The sequence below is a fragment of the Stegodyphus dumicola genome, chromosome 5 (genome assembly GCF_044657685.1).
Source record: "Stegodyphus dumicola isolate Sdum_Otavi_A_Nest chromosome 5, ASM4465768v1".
Lineage (NCBI taxonomy): Eukaryota > Metazoa > Arthropoda > Arachnida > Araneae > Eresidae > Stegodyphus > Stegodyphus dumicola.
In genome coordinates, this window is record NC_140772.1 from 42,203,983 (window position 1) to 42,225,701 (window position 21,719).

Here is a 21,719-nt window from a genome sequence, read left to right on the forward strand (position 1 = left end):
TTTAAATCATATCAAAGACGGAGTACATCGAGATGAAATACTACATTTAGTAAGGAATTATAAGCCGAATAAAAAAACATCTGCCCTGAAGATAAGGATAATGCTGACAGATCAACTTCCAGTTCATTGCGCGCCGCAACGTCTCCCCCCCCCCCCACAGAGCAGCCTGAAATTGATAAACGGATTTCGAAACGGTTAGAGGAACAAAGGATATGCCTTTATCCATTTTTTCCTGCAATTCCATTTTTTGTTTGATGGACATTGAAACATGCTTTCACTTTGTAGATCCTTTGGCAGCTTCAGAAACGGAAATTCTTTTTGACATAGTCGAAAGTTCAAGCTTACTTTTATAAAATTGCTGTAACAGTCTGCAAAAAATAATAAGTCGGATCCAGTTCAAAGGTTAAGGAACAACGCAATCTGCAACATTAACTAAAATAGATAATTAGATAATTTTAGCTTAGCTTATACCGTCCATTATACATTAAACGTGCATGCGTAAACGTATTATGCGCATGTGTAAACACATTATGCGTTTACGCATGCACAGAAAGTTTGTAGCTTTGAGGTCCGGATTAAAGACTTTTGACTGTATTGCAAAATTAATAGACTGCAAAGTATTTTCAAGAGTGAAAGAGGGATAAATCAAAGAATTAATCAAGAATGACTATCATGAAATGACAGATGAAGAATTGGATGATCTTATTTCTCTAACTGACTGTGAAAGCAGCAATAATGAAGATTAAAGAGCCTTTAATGTACAAGAGGTTAAAGAATTGCTTAAAAAGGCAATCGAACTGCTTTGTTTTGTAATGGACATTGACCCAAATAAAAAAAGAAGACATTTTATGATGGGCATTGAAAAACTGTGGATTCCATATTTCAAAACTTTTAGAGAGTTGCATCAGTCATTGTCCCAAGCAAAAAAATCACTTTTTTAAAAAATAATTTTATAATTATTAAACAGTAATAAAAATCCTTTCAACTGACATTTGTTTCATTTTGTCCCTTTAGTTACAATAATATTTAGGTTCATATAAATTATGCATACATTCTTAATATGATCATTACCTGTTTTTTTCCTTAGAAAGTGAACTGTGCAGAACATGATTTTGCCGAACACACAATGTGTTAATGATATAAACTCACATATTCATCTAGAGATTACTTGTATGTGACATATTATAAAGTTTATCACACGATAGTATGTACTTTAATTATTAATATTTTCGTATTTAAAAGTACAGTAGAAGTCCAGAAATATGCAAAGCTTGGGACCAGAGGTTGTGCGGATTTCAGGACAGAAAGGATAAATCATAATATTTAGACTAAAAGTGCAAAATAAATAAGGCATATTAGATACATTAAATTTTTATATGCATTATTGCAATAACTTATATGCATTAAATTATTATTACATGTGTAAATTGATTATATTATTCATTGTGTTATATGTACACAGCATCGAGGTTTGCCAATTCCGCGTCATGCAAAGATTTCCAGTGTTAGAATCACTGTTGCTGTAAAATTTCAACAGCTTTTCTTTATTTTTCCGTATATCATACACAATCGTGTCGCAGTTCCATACGATTCTGCTCTAAACCGAGGAGTAGCACCTGCCTCCATCTTTTGCAGAATTTGCACTTTTTGCATTACCGTAAATGCAATGTTTTTCAATGTTGTAAGTAGTAAAATCATGAGTGTGTTTCTTATCTGTCATTGTATTAAAAACGGCTGAAATTTAAAATATTCTTAATTCTTCTTAATATCCACAATATATCCAGATTAAAAAAAAAAAGGCAGCACTAAATAATCTTGTGAAATAACAAAGCTCAGAAAATACAACAACGTGAATCGTGAACTTGAAAGAAGAGTTGAGTGAATCGTCTGCTTTTTTACCATGATGCAGATTAGAGGGTAAAAAACTTTTATCATGATGTCAATAATTTGGCATTTCCATTATGACTCATTATTATTCGGTAATTATGATGTCATTATTCGGTAAGTATTTTTTCTTTGATATTTTCACAATCAATGCTACGGTTTCCGCAACCTAAAAACAGATTTTTTTTTTTTTTTTTTTTTTTGAGAGGAAACGCAAATTTCAGATCGGTGGATTTTTGGTATTTGATTGTATATGCAATTATGACTGGCATCCCATTTGTCCGAAAGGTACCAATTAATGTTAGGAAAAGAGAGATGAGATTTTTGAATTCCATCTCCTGGAATGTTTTTGATCAAATTGCATTAATGCTGGGAAAGTTGTGACCACAATTCCTGAAGGTCTGCAACTAACAAGTGCATCTGTCTGTATTTCTATATCTATGAGTGTGAGGCATTTCTACATAGCCTGGAACCAAGATGTGGCTGCAAGTTCTGGGAACATGAGATAAGCAGTAATAATATTACTGTTGAAGTACCTGGGCATTACCTACACTTTCTAAAAATAAAGAAATGATGATTTTTTAATTCTTTGCCATTTTTTATTGTCATGCCTATTTAATTTCATTTTTAAACTTTTAAGTGCAGAAATATATGTAAACTTACATTGTTTCTTTTAGGATTCCTGGTTCAAACGTGAATTTAGTAGTACATTTTCGTATACATTGATTAAGGGTTTTCCATATTCTGTATCAACAAAAAGTAAAAAATCTGAGGTAATACATGTGCAGTCTTATTTATATATACTTGACTTTTATATTATTAGAATGTGTTTGAGTTTTATTTATTGAAAGAATACTGAAGTACAACTGAATAAATACTATAAATAATAGAGTATTTATTTATTTATTTTTAACGGAGGTGTAAAATGAAATATGTGTATGCAATTAAGCACTATTTATACGTTTCTAATTTATATATTTATGCATTATTTCATCTGTGTTTCAGTTCATTGATGTTAATGTTAAAGGTAACATATTTTGTTTATATGATGATTAGCTACAGTTGTACATAATTTTATTCCTGTTTTATTTATCACTGTTCTTTTACAATTAAACTATTTCTCTAAAATCATGTCTAACAGAGGATATTTCAGAATTATAAAACTGAAATCTCATTGATGGATAGATTGGGATCACTTTGAGAGGTAGAATAAATAAGGGAGCCTGCCAACCAAACAGATCTGCTGATGTGAGACATTTCAACAGTTGATTGCTTTTGTTTTTTGCAGTCTTCTGTAGTCCTTACATTCTTTACAATATTTGGAAAATGAGAAGAAAAAGATGAAACCAAAATTAGGGGGAAATAAATAAAAGAATATGAAATTGGAAAAAGTAGAACTAAAAAAATTGGGTTATTTCCTTTTCAATAGTGAAAGCAGTTTCTGATGGGAGAACAACAGAAGAATGAGCAGCAGCTTCTAGAAAATCCACTTAAAAAAAAAAAAATGTGTGTCCTACATACAAATATTTCCCAAAATTCAGTACCTTTTAATAAAGATTTTAATTCATTATCATGTATTAAATATTCCATTAAATTAGTGTAAGAGAACAGATAAAATAGCATTGCATGTGAAGGATGATTTTGAATTGGATGGTTGTGTAAATTTAAATTTTGCCTCTGAATTTCATGTCATTGCTAAGAACGGTATCAAACAATTTCTAGATAATTTGTTGATCAATATTAACTGAAAGATATCTAGTGCTGATGAAGCCCTTTGACCTCTTGTCTGCAAAGGACTCTTTTTAAAGGCAATCGGTGGAATGGAATCTCTCGTTATTTTATTGTGTTCAAATGTTGATAGAACAGAAAAGATAATATTTCTAATTAAAATCTATGTAGGAGGTTAATATGAAAGTCAATATTTTTTTTTTTTAATTTTAAAGCTGCCATTATGGTATAAAAAAATAAAAATATTTAGGTTATTGTAAACTGCCACTTTACAGACTGCTCAAAAAATGATTAAGATGATGAGATGCTAGAAATGCAAAATTTTGCTTTTCATGGATCAATGTATGCACATATTCGCATCCAAATAACTTTTTAAAAAATGTAAAACTCATTTCGTTTTCCATCATTATGTATGAAAACACTAGAACTTTTAGACCTTAATCAAGAATTTCAAAGTATTCATTAGCTCAAGATTGATTCAAATCACTCAATAGACTATTATTGCTAGCAATATCCTCCAAAAAAAAAAAAAAGAGAAACATAGTTGAAGCTATAAATATGTTCCTTTTTGACTTAAATCAAGTAAAGTCTCCTTCCCCCAATCAAAAAAAAGTTTTAATTGTTTCATCCAAAGAGGTTATTTAAATTCAGAATCAAGTGAAAGCATTGACAACAAAAACACGGATGGAACTGTGATTATACATAGAGAGAACTGAAATCTAAACCTCCCATTACTGTCAAAGAAAACATAAACCACAGCTGGCAGTTCTCCAGAATTTTTAGCATCTTATTTTGCCGTTACTAACATGCTTTGTCTTTTTGCCCATGAGACTGCAGCTGTTACATGAAGCTGAGAATAAGTAAGAATAGTGCCACAGTTAACCTCCAAACAGAATTTTTTGAGTTCCAAGTTGAAGATCTCTCTTTCATGAAACATTTCAAGAAAAATGTATCGATAAGGAATGGATTGTGATGTCAACTCTAAAATGGTGCACCAAGAAAAAATATCAAAGACTTCTTTCTTAAACTGCAGTATGCAATGTTTTAATATAAATGGATATTCAGGTAAATGAAAGTAAACAAGAATAGAATTTAGGTAATCTTTTTCGAATGCATCTCTAGAAAAAAGGTTAATCACTAAGTGCCCCCCCCCAAAAAAGAAAAGAAATTGCTGTGAAGAAAACTATATTGACCACATTCTTAAAAAATATATATATTTGACAGCAACATTGCAATGCCTTACTAAAATTAAAAATGAGCAAATTATATTACCCTTTTCCTAATGATTTTCATTATAATTTTTCTTATTAATTTATAATGAACTGTTTTAATCTGTAGACATTTGTAGAACTTTTTTGAAGCTTTAACTAGTGTTTAATCACTTACTGTATCTATTTAATTTTGTTTTACTTCCAGTTAATGTAACATTGCTAAGTTTATTCACACAGTTGTATGTAGTTCGTTATTCATTTTATTTTCATCATGTTTAAAAATACTTTGATAAGTAAAACCTGTTCAGCCCTACTCAGGATTTTGTCAGTATAAAAGTTCAAGAAATTGTAAAATAAAATGAAATTAGTGAAAAAATGTAAAATTTAGACTTCTACATCAGATTCGCATTAGAAATAATTCAGTAACCTGAATTATGTATTATACAATGAATTTAAGTCAGTTTTGAGCTCTCTTACTGACGTCACTGCATAGCATGTCACAAAAGTCTCCTCGGTTTTTCTAATTTCAAATTTGGCAGCTGTGCATAAACTGCCATAAATGTATTGCCATCAAAGCTGTGCCCAGTTGAAGAAAACGATTAAAAATAGATTTCCAGAAGATTATTTATACAATGGGAGTGAAGAAGAAAATGAGGCATTAATATACTTTCTCTTTTAGACATAGTGCATTGAGCTGACATGCTCAGAAATTTGCTTGTCATGATACTGATGAGAAAATGTTTCATAAATTTGATTCTAAATTTAAAAAAAAAACTAAAATACAAATGTAGACTATAAATAACTACATTTAGTGTACAAAACACAAATTCAATGTAGGTTTTGTATTCTTTTATTCCTTAAATATTCAAATTGAACAACAGGTTTGACAGTATAAATTTTACTGTTTTGAGTATTTTAAATAATTGCAGTAAACACAACCTCGGACACTTATATTGACCAATTTTTCCTTATGTTTCTTTTCAGTTATTCAAACTGAATAACAGAGGCTTGATACTTAATTACCTTGACTACAAGCTAAGATGAATGGTTAATAATAATTTTCAAATATTAAAATGATTATGAAGTAATTGCAATAGTTTGCTTTTATGTCAACATTACGTATGATGTTTTGTAAGATGAGATTGGTTGTAATATCTTTTTAAAGTTCATGCATTTGTAATATTGCACATTTGTAGAGTCTCCTAGCATCCCTTGCCCGCAAAAACAATTTTGAATATTGTTTGGTTGTAATACCTTTTTAAAGTTCATGCATTTGTAATATTGCTTATTTGTAGAGTCTCCTAGCATCCCTTGCACACAAAAACCATTTTGAATATTGTTGGCAGTGTGCACATTTCATGTCATGTTTAAGAAGATGGAGGAAATTACATCCTATGAAATAAGTATGTCTGTTATTAGTGTTATGGTTGTAGGAAATGTAAAACCAGCAAAGACTCACCACTAAATATGTGAATGCTGTATTGGGATGGCAAAATTCACAAGTGGTTGAGAAATGTGTTAGACTACATACAGAAAAAGTACATATTGGACCAGCCATTTACAATCACCATGATCTCATGCATACAGTAGACACCATGATTCATGAAAACAGGCAAATTACTACTTCCGTATACCTGCGAATTTTTAGTACTTTCTGATTATCTGCCCCCCCCCCCAAAGTCACTAGTTCATTGGAGACTTTGTAAACTGGTAAAATGCTTGTTTGGCCACTTTATGGCTAATGGCTATTGTTGATAAATAATTATAATAAGAAATATTTTATATGAATTAGAGAATACCGAGTTTTCAACTATAACTGATCAATTCCCTACAACAGTGTTCTCAAACTCAGACTGCATGAGGGCTGAATGCACAATATGAAGGCACATGATGGGCTGATTTTTTTTTTTTTTTTTTAATTTTTTTTAGCCAAAATGAAAACATTTATGTAGCAAAATAAATTTCTTTAATTAAATATCTAAATTTTATTTACAAATATTTACCAAAAGTATATGAACAGTAATGATAATGATGCAAAGGGAAAAAACTACAATTTATATTTATTTTCTCTCTGAAATGTAAAGGCTGGTATCTGCAAAAAATTTCTTATTAGCTACATTTTGTAATTCAAGCCTACTGATAGCTAAATATTGAATTTTCAAAATGGCATTTATTTTAAATAATTTTAGTTTGTTGGAAAAAAAAAAAAAAAAAAAAAAGCCTTCCAAATGGAGAAAAATTGGAAATAAATAATAACAACCTATTATCTTTCTTTTATGTATTAAATTTTTCTGTGGCATATGCAGAAAAATTGCACAATCTATGTAAATAATACAAATCTGTATGTAAATAATTATTATTTGTTATTTCTTACTACAACACCTTATGGTAATTCTGTATTGATGAAGTTTTGAACCTTGGGTAAAAGTTAATAATAACTGTAGTATTCCTTCGTCAGTCTGGATCTCTGTTTTAGAAATTATGAGGGGGGGGAACCCATCGCATGTAAATAAATGTATACACAAAGTGATTATTCATATTGCTTAAATTAATAATTAAGGGTATTTCTCTTTTGACAAGTAATTAATCAAATCTCTATCTTCAAGTACTCTGAATATGATTTATAATTTATAAAAAAATAAGATTTATTTTATTTATGACAAGTAATTAATCATATCTTTATCTTCAAGTACTCTGAATAAAATTTATATTAGAATGTAAATTAATTAGCTCCATTTGTAGATTTTCTGGGGCATTACTCTTATTCTTTTTTAATGATGATAAAACTCCTTCAGAGGAGTGAGAGTTTGAGATTGCTGCTTTACAACATTGTGACAGAAAAACTGGTGTTACACGAAGTTCTCAGTGGGTTCTGAGGAAGTTTACCAAGGAATGCAAAACAAAGAGATTAGTATTGGCAACAGGATTTTTTAACCTATTACCCATAAGAAAGGTAGTGATTTATTAATTTGCATCATCATAGAAGACAAGATATAAGTGTCCCATGCAGTAGTTCCTGGAGTGGTGACATTCATCTACATTGAAAGTGAAATTCAAATAATCTTATCTTGCAAGAATATCATAACTATTCTTTAAGACATATGCATTGTTTTGTAAGTGAACTAGCAATGCTGCTGCATATTGTTAGGCATCAAGGAAACTTTACTGCATAATCCAGAGAGAATGCTGTTATACACTGTGGTATATAATATTCAAGTTCTGAAACTAAACATATGCTAAATCTTTAAATATGTTTTTTTCAAACGCAAGTTTTACAGATTTATGATTTTGGTATGGTGGTGACAAAATCTAAGTTTCAGCTTTAAAAATGTAATATCTTTGTTACCTTCTAGTTATTTGATTTACTACTTTATTTTTCTTTAATATTTTCCGCTTTAAAATTCTAGTATAAATCCATGGTCACAAGCTTTGTAAAATTACTAATGTCAATCAGGCTATCAAAATTTCACTATATCTCCCATGAATTTTACCTCCCCACACAATAAAATTACTGCTTTAGTCATAGTGCATACTCTGGGAATTGATATTTTAAAGATTTCTTTTTACATTTATTAAATGCTTTAGTAATTTAATTTTGATTCGAAATAAGTGTGTTATTATTGTAAAATAATAGGAGTTTTATACCTTCAGCTTCCATGCCTAAAAACTAATCTGGCAATTATCTATCTGTATACTGGATTTGTGTTGGAATCTCGCTATGCTTCAGAGAAAAACTGGAAAAATATGCTGATATATTTAAAAGAGGTGTTCAATTTAGAATATGAATCACGTTTAAATTGTATTCCTATGCTTCTGAAAATTGCAGATAACTATCTTCAACTCTCTAAAACAAATATTGGTAAGTAAAGTTCATATTTTTTTTTTTTTTTTTTTTTCAAATTTTATATCTGATATGTCCTGTGTGTCTTGAATAATTGGGCAGATGGGAAAGAAGACTTAATTTTCATTATAGCTCCAAAATTATAATACGGTACAAAGTCCGTAATCCGGACTCGTCGGGACTTCGGCGATTCCGGATTAGGGTTTTTCCTGATTATAGATCATCAAGTTAAATCTTGTAAGATGGCCCGCAGAAATTATTCAATTAAAAATTTGAAACCGTAATTTACGAAATAAAGAGCAAAAGGGGTATCATTTACAAAAAAAAAAAAAAAAAAAAAAGCTTAATATTTATTTGTTTATTTTATTAAACATTTCTTTCAATGTAAGTTGTTTAAGTTGCTTCGTTTTTTTGTGCTAATACTTTCTCTCTATTTCTATAAACAGACATAATTTCTTGTTCAGTTACAAAGTTCCACCTTTCGGAAGCGGTATTTTATGGATTCAGAGCCATGCTACAGATTTCGTCGTCCCTTGATTGATGTTTGGGGCATTGTCGTCACAATGAAAAACTTCTGTTATATCATCTTCATTTATTACCCCTTCTCCACATTATTTGACTTAAAAACTCATTTATGGATCCACTCAGAACACTTTCACCAGATACTGACATACTGCAGAGCTCTAAACTTAAGATTTTTCATGCTCATTATTTTATGCTTTTACTTGGAAGACAGAACGGAAAGAAATCTGGGTTTTGCTTTTGAATGTTTCCATAATCCAAACCAAGTTTCTCTTGAAGTACCATAGTTACTCCCATATTTTCCTCTCTTTTCGTACTAATTGTACCACTTGAAAGCTGTGAGCAGTGTATGCTATTTTTGAAGGGACTACTTAATTGATAAACATAACTCATTGAAAAGGACATATAAAGACACACTTATGTTATTATTCTTTGTATTTCAATAATATTCTTTTTATTTACACAAAACTGCACTGTGTGCAATATATGCACAGTACTTGGGCATACATTTTAAGTGTCCCATGCAGTAGTTCCTGGAGTGGTGACATTCATCTCCATTGAAAGTGAAATTCAAATAATCTTATCTTGCAAGAATATCATAACTATTCTTTAAGACATATGCATTGTTTTGTAAGTGAACTAGCAATGCTGCTGCATATTGTTAGGCATCGAGGAAACTTTACTGCATAATAATTTGGTTTAAATCAAAAGTTTCTAAATCGTATGCTGCAAAAAATTAGAGGGAAAAGTGCATGAGGGGGAAGAAATGTGCAAGTAAATATGGTATTTGAAAGGCTGTAAATTTGTCAGATGTCACCCCAAATTGTAATAGATATCAATAGGCAATGCCTAAAGTTTAATTGAAGCTACTGTAAAATTCTAATTTAATACAATATTTTCTACTCAGTAATTCACACACTATAAGTATAAAATAATTATGTGGATGAATATACAATGGTTTCATGAAATTAAAATTAAAGCAAATCATTATCTACAATATATATATATAAATCTCTGTACTAATTTGCTGCACATTCAGTTGTTCATTTTTATATAAAAATATGTATATATATATATATATATATATATATATATATATATATAAGCTTAATGTTATGCAGGATGTCTTTTAAATGCTGCTTATAAATTGATCACATTTTTCTATAAGCTGAAATGTCACAATTTCTGCATTTAAAAAAAAATTATTATGTCTGAAGTAATGTGCTTGTAATTAAAGTAAATAATTACTTCACTGGTATATTTATGTCCTATGAGTATCAGACGTAAATAACAGCTTTCATTTTGCATTCATTTTATTAGAGTTTTTTCAATTCATGGGGTGATTGAAAAATTTAAGTAATATTTAATTTTTCTGGTAATTTTGATAATAATATTCTTCTTTCCAAACATTTAATGATTAAATTCATTACTTGTTCTGTCAAACCAGATTTTTTATTGTTCTTTTCTAAATATTTTCATAGGCTCAATATATTTATATATACATACTGATATATAATGTGTTTTATAATAAGTCTTTGAAGAATATCTATGTATGAAGCCTACGAAGAAACAAAATGTTCATTATCAGTTGGGAGTTGATGGCTTTGATGCTGCCAAATTAAAATTAAAATATTTTTATTTTTGGTGTATATATTTCATTTCTGTTTTTAGGATGAGGTGGATTATGTAAATATCCAGTGAGGTAAAAATAAAACAATAATTTATACAGTTGCAGATAAATCAGTATACAATGACTGCGCTGACTTTTATGTATGGTGTATGTTTTTAAATTCGAACTGAAAATGGCAGTAATAACATATAAATTAAGAATAAGATGATTTATGATAAAAATAGAGAAACTTGTTTAAAATTTTTAAAAAATGAGAAAAGCTAGTGGTGAACCGAAATTTGAGAAAGGATTGGAGTAGAAAAGGTTCCGAGTTAGGTCTGAATTCACATCGTCTCTCTCGTAGTCCAGTGCACTAGCCATTCAGCTAGCTGTGATGATGCTCATGAGTAAAAATATTGGAACAAGTAGAGATCATTGTAGTCAGATTTGATCTAATATTTAGTAAGCATGAGTTGTATGGCCGAGCTTGTAACTGTCCTTGAAAATTTCATAGTTGTACTTACAGAATAAATAGTTTTTACGGTCAATTACTTTATTGTAGAAATTATTTTGTTATTGTGATATTTATAGAACTTCTTGTTTTGCAAGAAGGAGGGAGCATTTGTAATAATTGAGGCAGAGTAAAATTTTGTATGCCAGAGCATTTGATTTCGTAGAAATCAGTTATTTAGGTTTCTGTTGCTTACAATGTTCCATACAGTTGAAGCATATGAATATTTTGGTCAGATGATTTTTATATAAACATGCAGTTTTTCTTAAAATAAAATTTAAATGTTAAAACTGTGCTGAAAATGTTTTTTATGCAGCAGTTATGATCTCTTTAAATAAAAACTCATTGCTGTGTGTTTTCCTAGTGACAGCAATCCTAGTCTCCGTGTACTCTCCGCCAAAGGCAGATATCGAAAACAGTATCTTGCAAATGCAACAACTGATGCGAGAGCAAAAAATAGACAACGTGTTGATTGCGGGAGACTTTAACTGTCATAGTACAACATGGGGATATGCTACCACAGAGCCAAAGGGACGTACCCTGGAGGATTTTATTTCAAGCAACAACCTGATCTTGCATAACCAGCAAGATGCGACCACCGACTTTGATCTTGCATAACCACCGACTTTTGATCGCGTCCACTCAAGAGGGTGGCCGGACCTTACAGTCTCGACCCTTCAAATGGCACAACTAGTACAAGATTGGATGGTCGTGGAAGGCGTAAGCCTTTCCGACCACAATTACATACGATTCACCATTGCCAGAGCCACAGAAACAACTATCATCAGAAGGTACAACCTACCAGGTCGCAAGGTCAGGTCATTCGTTACAGCTATCAAATCACGCCTGGCATCCTTTAGCAATCGAATTGAGCAAGCAACCACTAGAGAGGAACTACATGTACTCACGAGTAAACTGATGTCAACCATTAGGACGACTTGTGACGACATCCTACCAGTACGAACAATACGACGGGTCACCACATTAAACTGGTGGAATAGCCAATTACGCGCGCAACAGCAAAAGTGTCGTGCCTTAAGACGACGGCTAAAAAGTGAGCGACGACTGAGCATCACCTCTAACACACTCACTATATATCAGAAGGAAAGGGCCCAATACAAAAAAATGATCATTACCGCCAAACTGGACAGCTGGAGAAAGTTCTGTACAGAAACTACAAATACCTACGGCATACATCACAAGATAGTGGCGGGAAAGCTGTTCAAACAGGCCTACTTTCATCTCCTGCCAATACCTAACACCAATGAACACCTTACTGAAGCTACATTTACAGAAGTGCTCAACACGGTCTTTACGAAGGACGATCCTACAGATGACACAACGACACAAACAACCATGCGTAACCAAACCCTGGCTACAGATGCCATGAACGATGCTCTTTTCACAAATCAAGAAATCCTACATGTCCTGCGACAGCTACCGCAAAAGAAAGCACCGGGGCCAGACGGAATAAACTATCGAATAGTTAAGATCGCAATACGGTCGCACGTCAACTTCTTCCGTACCCTTTTCAACAAACTGCTTTCCACTGGCACATTCCCCAGGTGCTTCAAAATTGGTCAAGTTATTCTTTTCCTCAAAAAGAATAAAGACCCAAAAAGAGCAGACTCCTATCGTCCAATATGCCTACTATCAGTGCTTGGTAAGACATTTGAAAAGTTACTCATGAACAGACTGCGACACCACCTGCATACTACCAAATACTTAAGCGGAAACCAATACGGATTTAGAGCAGGAAGATCAACAATCCACGCACTCATGGAAGTCAAGGAGAGCATTTTAGAGAACAAATTTACCGGCCACCACACAGCATTCATATCATTAGATCTAAAGAGTGCCTTTGACACTCTGTGGTGGCCGGCCATACAACATGCCCTGAGAGAGGCAAAATGTCCACGGAATATTTACCACACCCTGGAGAGTTACCTTTCAGAGCGAAAATTGATTCTACCGCATAACAGCGGTGTCATCCAGCAAGACCAAACCCAAGGATGTCCGCGAGGTTCCTGCGCAGGGCCGTTTCTATGGAACGTAACGTACAACATCATACTCACACAGCCGTGGCCGGAACACACAAAAATAATTGCATACGCGGACGATACAGCTCTAATTGTGAAAGGAAACACCAGGGAACAGCTGCAAGCAAATTCCCAGGAATCCTGCAACCTCTTCCAGGAGCGATGCACAGCAATAAAACTCCAAATAGCTGAAACAAAATCTCAAATACTGCTGATTCCTAAAAAAGGGGGCACACTCGCACGCCAACCAAGAATAACGCTCAACGGCCAAAGACTTCGCATTAAGCGAGAACTAAAGTACCTGGGCATAACTTTTGATGATAAACTAAATTGGATCCCTCACGTGCTGGAGCTTAGGAAACGAACAGCACAGATTGCCCTCAAGCTCAAGTTGATGAATGGTTACAGATGGGGACTTAACCCCCATTTACTCAAGACCCTGTATATGACAGTCACTGAGAAAATAGTAACATATGGAGCTGCAATATGGGCCTCTCCGATGCAAGGACGCAAAATAAAATATCTACAGAGTATACAAAGGCCGTTCCTGCTCAACATTACTAAAGCTTTTAGAACATCTCCAACGAATGCACTCAATGTCCTGGCCAGATTGCCCCCTCTTTACATAAATGTGGAAAAAGAGGCAGCCTACCAATTGGTGAAGCAGCTTAGCCGCCCTGCGTGTTTGGTGACCATACTTTTACGGCAGATAACCTAGAACAGGAGTCCAATCGCCTCCACACACACCCGTCGATGCAAGGCCAAGGCGTGCACATTAATATTAAGCAAAACACAAAAGCTACGGACAATGATATCGTATTCTACACAGATGGCTCAAAAACTGACGAGAATGTTGGCTGTGCATACATCGCATTTCGGCAACAGCAACCAATACGCCAATGGAAAGGACACTTGGAATCCAGAAACAGTGTTTTTCAAAGCGAAGCCGCAGCCATTTATCACGCAATAAACACTATTACCCAATATCGACATCAAAACAGTTTTATAATAACAGACAGTCTGTCAGCATTATATGCTATATTAAATCCTATGCACGGCTCCCCCATAATTGCAGCAATTCAAGAACAACTCTCTTTTCACAAGACCTTAAAAATCAACCTAGAATGGACAAAAGCGCATATTGGCAACCTTGGGAATGAGGCCGCAGATCGGCTCGCAAAAGAAGCAGCCCAAAATAATGATGCAGAGACACTGCAAATTCCATGGCCCACCTCATATCTAAAAAAGAGCTTGAAACAGGTCGCTTTCACACTGTGGCAAGAGGCATGGAACAACGATGAGACAGGACATCGTGCGTATGCGTATCTGCCAAAGGTTGATCCAGAACGTCTTATAGTAAATCCATAACTGGTCTACTATATTACCGGGCATGGCCCGTTCCCAGTCTACTTTGAAAGATTCGGCAAGACGACTACCTCCTTATGTTGCTGCGGTGAACTGGGAACGCCAGAACACTATGTCGAAAAATGCTCACTAACGGAGGATCTACACATCCCGTTCCCAGAGACAAACAGATTAGCCTTCAGCAGGTTCATAATTAAGCAGCGACATCTCAAACGCAGCATTACAAAAATTGTTGACAAGCTTATGGGCTTAGGAACAAACCTATGCCAAGTGTAAACCATTTAAGAGTACTTAGTGCATCATGCAACATTCCCATACCAGCTAAAGGGAGCTCACTGGCAGCATTATATAATTGTAACTGCACATATGAATAGCTCTAACTTATTATGTATGCAGCAGTAGTATACAAGTACTTTGTCTTCATAAAACGCAGTAATGGCAGCATCTGTAATCACAGTCAGCAGCATCATATGTACACATGAAATACCAAATGTATGCTTTATGTACTCCTATATTCTGCCACCAATGCACTGTTATCTTCGTATTTTTGTAACGCCAGTCTGCAATTTCACTATACGTATTAAATTTGCAATGCGTATTTTCCCCCGGTATTTAATTCAGTAATCATGTATATAACTCACTATCTCGTATCAGTATAATCTCACCCTCTCTATGTTTCAATATCACCGCACTATGCATCTCAAGTCTGTAATTTATATACGCCATTATTACACACTCCTATATCCTGTCACCAAGTGAACTGTTTTGTTTATGTATTCTTGTAGCGTCTGTCTGCATATCTTGCTACGTATTTAACATTATAATACGTATTTCTCTCCCATATTTAATTCAGTAATCCTGTATATAATTTATTATCTTATATCAGCATAATGTCACCCTTTCTATGTATCAATTACCTTACTATGTATTTCAAATTTGTAATTCATAAATCCTCCTTGTATAACTCAGTAATCCGGTATCTAATTTAGCATCTTGCATCAGTATAAACTCACAAGGTACTTCATGTCACATTTTATTCAGTAACAGCATGTTTCATGTTTCAGTATGTTCAGTTTCCCATGTTTCTCTGTCTTTCAAATATCAGTATAACATAAGTATTGGTATCAGTATCTTATTTCAGTATATCCTCATTATGTTACCCTCGTGTTTCAGAATGCTCAGATACAATGTGCTTTACTATGTACCTCAAGCAGCAGTATAACCTTTCTATACAATTCAATATTGACATATGTATATCTCTCCTGGATATAATTAAGTATTCCGTATATAACTCAGTACTTTGTAGCAGTACATTATGTATTTCACGTATTAGAATGTACAATTATAGTATGTTATATGTTTCAGTATGTTCAGCATTTCCTGTTCCAACATGTTTTTCAAGTCTCAGTACAATCTCACTATGCCTTCTATGTTTGTTATACAAATATCTCTCTTGTATATAATGCAGCAATCCTGTATATAATTCAGTATCTTATATCAGTATAATCTTACCATGCATTTCACGTTCCGGTATGCTCTGTTATAGTATGTTTTCTGTCTCAGTACGTACAGTATTTCATGTTTCATCAGGTATCTCGTGTAATTAGCGTAATCAGTAATATCTCACTATATATTTCATGTTTCAATATGCTCAGTCATAGTATGCTCATGTTCAGTATGTACAGTATTTAATGTTTCACCATGTATTTCAAGTCTCAGAAGTATCTGTATAACCTCATCATGTATATCATATCTTAGTATGTTCAGATACAGTAAGTGTCATAATTCAATATGTATAATACTTCCTGTTTCAATATGTATTTTGAGCATTAGCATAATCTTACTATGCATTACATGATTCTATACCATATTGTACTCCAATATATAATTTAGTAATCTGGTATATAATTCAGCAACTTGTGCATACTAATGTCTGATAATTCAGCCTGCAGCAGCAGTGATGACCCTTGTTTAGCCATGTCATTTTCTACAATATTTGTAAAATAATTTCCCAATGGCTGCAAGGGTATAGCTGATGCAATGTGGCCTGCATCAGACGCTGGGTTTCAGTGGTCGGTGCGAGGCGTTTTTGTGGACTCAGTGACCTTGGCACGTTTCACTAGACACAGGTGGACATGGCGCTATACCAATTAACCCTAATGGTAGAGGGATGGTGCCCACGTCCTCCGTCGCATGTCGCATGTATAAGTTTGTTGTATTTTTTTTTTCCACATTTTGCTGTGCACACTACATCAGAATGAAAGTATGTAATTTTAAAATGTATAACTGTACCTTTTTAAAACCTATTTTTTTATGCTACTAAGCTATGTTGTAGCATTGTGTGAAATTTAAAATAAAACTGCAGTGTACAAGTTTCCATTCACTATTTATGAAGTTCTTGCTTAAAATTTGTCTGCTCACATTTCTGTAACTTAAATTTGAGGGAGGAATATTTTTTCTGACAGATTTCACTGTGGGGGATATCAAAGCCTTACTGAAAATTGTCCATATCTTGAAAGTGTACATGTGAAGAAGTTACCATGTAAGAACAAGTAATGATCCTTTAGAGCCTATTAAATTATTTCTTCATAATAACAACACATATATCCCTACATATAATTATTTTATAGCTATAGGTGAACTGAATATTGAAATACAGAATTTGATATAAATATTAACCTTTTCTTGATGAGCAGAAATTTTTACTATTCAAAATGTTTGCTTCTCCATTCAGTTCCAACTTAATGAAACTGAAATATATTTATTTGTATATATGCAGCCAGGATAAAACATTTCTATCCATTTAGGATTTCAGATTCTATTTTCTTTAAATTAGGTTATTGTAAAATAATTCGTTTGTGAGATTTATTATTTGAAATGTACCAAATGCATTACGAGTGCTGTAGGTTTTCAACTATATGTTAAACTAATAAAGTAAACAGTGCCTAAACTGGTTCATTTTGCTTAGTAAGTTGGTTGTTGTACAATTTACTGTTGGTACTGTTTATGTAACTGATGTCCTTTTATAACTGACAATTTATGATTACTAAATGCATTAAGTATATTCCTCTATATATAATACATATAGAGGCAAATATGATTAATTAATATTTTTTATATGATCTTTTTTTTCTGCCCTGTACTGTATTAGAATACTTTTATTTTCTCTAGAAACAGTTGATGCACTTGTGACTGGCGTATGTTCAATAGCAAAAGTGCATTATTTGTCTCCAAATCGAAATTTACTGTTTTCTTTCTTCAGGAAATTACTATTAAACCCAGAATACAGAAATATTCAAAAGTATGTATTTAAATAATTTGTTACACAATGTTTATATTCATGTAATACAGTAGAATTTCAATTATCTGCACATATTATGACTAAAAGTTGCGTCAATTAGAGAATTTTGAAAATTTTAGGTTATATTTTTCTGAGTTTTTTTTTTTTTTTTTTTTAATTTCCATTCCTTATTTTTACTTTAAATTTAAATTATGATTATTTAGATGCAAATAATGCCTAATATCCTGTGGTGCAAAATTAACAAAAGCTGATTTTGCAGCCTAACATCTAGCTATAGAGTTATCTAATTTGTTTGATAAGTTATTGCTGCTTCCACTTTATAACCATTAACACAACACACAACTCCAATTTAAAATCAAACAGATATTTATTAGCCACTTTTGGTGATTTTGCAACTTAAAATGATACTGAAAACTAACACAAAAGCTTCTCACTATACAAAATCTCAAAATGTGGTGACTTACTGTGGTAGATAAGTTCCATTTGATTTTCACAAGAGTATTGTACTTTCAAGACTACAACCATTGGTTTGGTTATAGTAACTAACTGCTAATATCTGTTCAAAATGAGGACCAGATAAAAGATCACAGGATAAATGCCCACAGAAGAAACTATACATTCGTGATTGCCCACACAATAAATACATTCACAGATAAACCGCTGATAAATGCCCACAGTGATGAAAGCCCATACAGATACATATGTTATGCACAAGAAAATTATTTTTCCATTATTTTCACTTTATGCAAAGCAGACTCTTCTTTCAAAATATTCTTGCATTTCATGTGTTTCAAAATAGAAATAAGCTTTTAAAATTATGCATTTTATTTCAGTTTCTATAAGCTTTATATATTCATATTGCAGCAGTTTGTGCAACATGAATAATTTTTAATTAAATATTTATTCATGTATAGAGAATAATTATTATTATACTGAAACTATTATACTTATTAAATGCTGAAACAGCTCCAGAAAATTGTATGTGCATTGAATTTAATATTCAGAAGGAAAAATTAAAACTGTGTTTAGAGAATATTCTGCTATGTTTAAAAAAATATTTTTATAATAGTGAATTAAGAGTTAATAATTTAAGTAATTAAAGGTTAATAATTAAGTTAATTTTTAAGTATTGTGCTTTTACATAATTTAAATTTATTACAAATAATACATTTGATCTCTATAATGATTATTTGTAAAATTTGCAGAAGTCCTGTTTTGTGAGCACTTGTCAACGAGTTTTATTTTTGTGTTTTTGTCATGTAGTTTTGTACGTGGCTTCTGACTATTCATTGTTCATTCTGTTAATAGTCAATGAATGATTTGCGGTTTATCCTTTCTTCTCATTGAATGGAAGAAGTAAAGAAAGAAAGGTCTTGTTTAATTTCTTTATTCTCTCTGGAAACTAATGGGTAGAAAATGGGATTGTATTGCAGTATGGCATGGGCAAAGCTGCTGCATTGTAAATCGAGGGTTGCCAAAGTAATGAGTTCCTATTCTTAGATAGGAGGAGTCGGTTAGAGAGAAGAGTAGTTAGGACGTAGTGAGAAATAAATTGTTCTTAAAAGGATTTTAGAAATTTTAATATTTAAAACAAAATGACATCTAAAATTTCACCCGTAACTATATTTAAAAAACCTGTTTCACACTTTAAATATATTTTTTAAATTATACTATATAAAGAATTAGCAACTTTCTATCAAAGTTAATAAAACTTTTTCAAGTCCATATGAACTTAGCCAAGGAGTGCCTCAGGGATCAGTCCTTTGTCCTACACTTTACATTATGTACTTGGATGGTGTAGAGAGGGTGCCCTTTTTTTAAATAAGAATTAGTATGTTTGCAGATGGCATTGTTCTCTGATGTTTTGGCACTGATATTGATGAATTTGAATCAAGACTTAATGACTATCTGGTGGATTTGTCAAACTTTGTAAAAATGTAAAAACTGTTTTAATTCAACTAAATCAATGGGACTTCCTTCGTCACTACCAATAAGCACCTATACAGATATCAGCCAAAGTTGAAGCTTAGATGATCAGAAGCTTATTTATGAGAATCACCCCAAGTATCTGGGGTTTATATTGGACCTTTAATTTACAAGTCACAAATATATTGAGCATATTCTTTTGAAAAGTAGAAAGCACCTGAACATTCTTAAATTCATCCCTTGTAGGGACTAGGGAGCTGATGTTAGTACTCTTAAAAACCGTATATTGGCATTCATCCAGCTCATTCTTGAGTTTGGATTTCCAATTGATACTATGCTTTTTATACCAACCTGAAGAAATCAGAATAAGTTCAATAATGTGCTGCCCATATCAGTACTGATAATAACTGTCTTTCAGAAATTGCCCTTTTTGAGGCCAACCTGCAACTTCTTCAATTTAGAAGACAGGCTGATCTTGTAAAATACTGCAGCAAAATTTTACTTATGGCTGTTAAACATAGAAAATGCTGTGGTTCGCAAAACAAATATTTATTACTGAGATATGCAGAGATATACGCAGTGTTACATGCAAAGAAACATAAGCAACGATAAGTACAAGCAGAGATAAGTAAGTACAAGCAGAGTAATACAAGCAGATAAGTAAGTACTAGCAGTGATAAGCGGTTACAGAGGTCATATATATAACTTTATAACAGATCATGGTTTAACAAATCATGAACAAGACACAATAAATAACCAATCAAAAGTAACATACAGAAGGAAATTTCAGAATAACTTGGACCTGGCTGAAAGCTAATGAATGTATCGGACGTGACAGAAAGCTATACTTCCTTTTAACCAGTAAGAATGTGATTACAAATATCTCAACACTAACCCTTAATCGCACGTTATACAAAACATAAAAGAATTACACAATTTTTAAACAACTCAATGATAACAGTTCATAGAATTTAGTTTTGGACAAAGCCTTAGTTAACATATCTGCAATTTGTAAACCTGACTGTACATATTCAATTCTAATATTATTTTCCTTTAACAGTCTTACGAGTGAACTTTAATTTTATATCTATATGTTTCAACCTACCTGAAAAGTTTTCATTAGCAATACTTTTAATACATGACTGGTTATCCTAAAAAATATAAGCATTTTTAACACTGGAAATTTCAATTACTACATTTTTTATCCATAAAACATCTTGAATACCTTTACATAAAGCAATTATTTCAGCTTCTGTTGATGAAAGTGCAATACACTTTTGTTTGTTACAGCACCACATAATAGGACAGTATGAAGACATTATAAAGTAACCAGTAATTGATTTCCTATCTTGAGTATCTACCCTCCCCCCCCCAAATCTGCATCTACATACAAACATAAATTTGCCCTTTCCAAATCACCCTTTTTGTATATCAATTTTAAATTTAAGATATTTTTCAAGCACCTAAGAATTCTTTTTAGAGCACGCCAGGCAACATCAGTAGGATGCTCCTGCAGTTGACTTAAGCAATTTACTGCAAAAACAATATCTGGCCTTGTGATGTATGCTAAGTAAAGTAAAGATCCAATTAATTCTTCGTACGGGCCATGAAATGCATTTCCTTTCTGAAAATCAGCTGCTATAGATTTTGGTTCAATGGGAGTTTGGGCTGTTTTACAATCAGACATTTTAAATTTATCAAGTAATTTTTCAATATATGGTTTCTGATCTAAATATAAACAACCAGACTCAAATTTCAATGTAATGCCTAAAAATTCCGAGA

General features: G+C 32.4%; 1 protein-coding gene across 4 annotated transcripts in view; it reads left to right on the forward strand.

Annotated features, from left to right (window-relative positions):
- Positions 1 to 21,719, forward strand: part of LOC118182476 (testis-expressed protein 10) — a 130,899-nt gene that overhangs the window by 44,704 nt on the left and 64,476 nt on the right. For all 4 annotated transcript variants that reach the window (XM_035351819.2, XM_035351820.2, XM_035351822.2 and 1 more), the window contains 3 exons: positions 2,562 to 2,657; positions 8,475 to 8,682; positions 17,882 to 18,011. In XM_035351819.2, the coding sequence (XP_035207710.1) occupies positions 2,562 to 2,657; positions 8,475 to 8,682; positions 17,882 to 18,011 (434 nt within the window). The remainder of the gene's footprint in view (positions 1 to 2,561; positions 2,658 to 8,474; positions 8,683 to 17,881; positions 18,012 to 21,719) is intronic.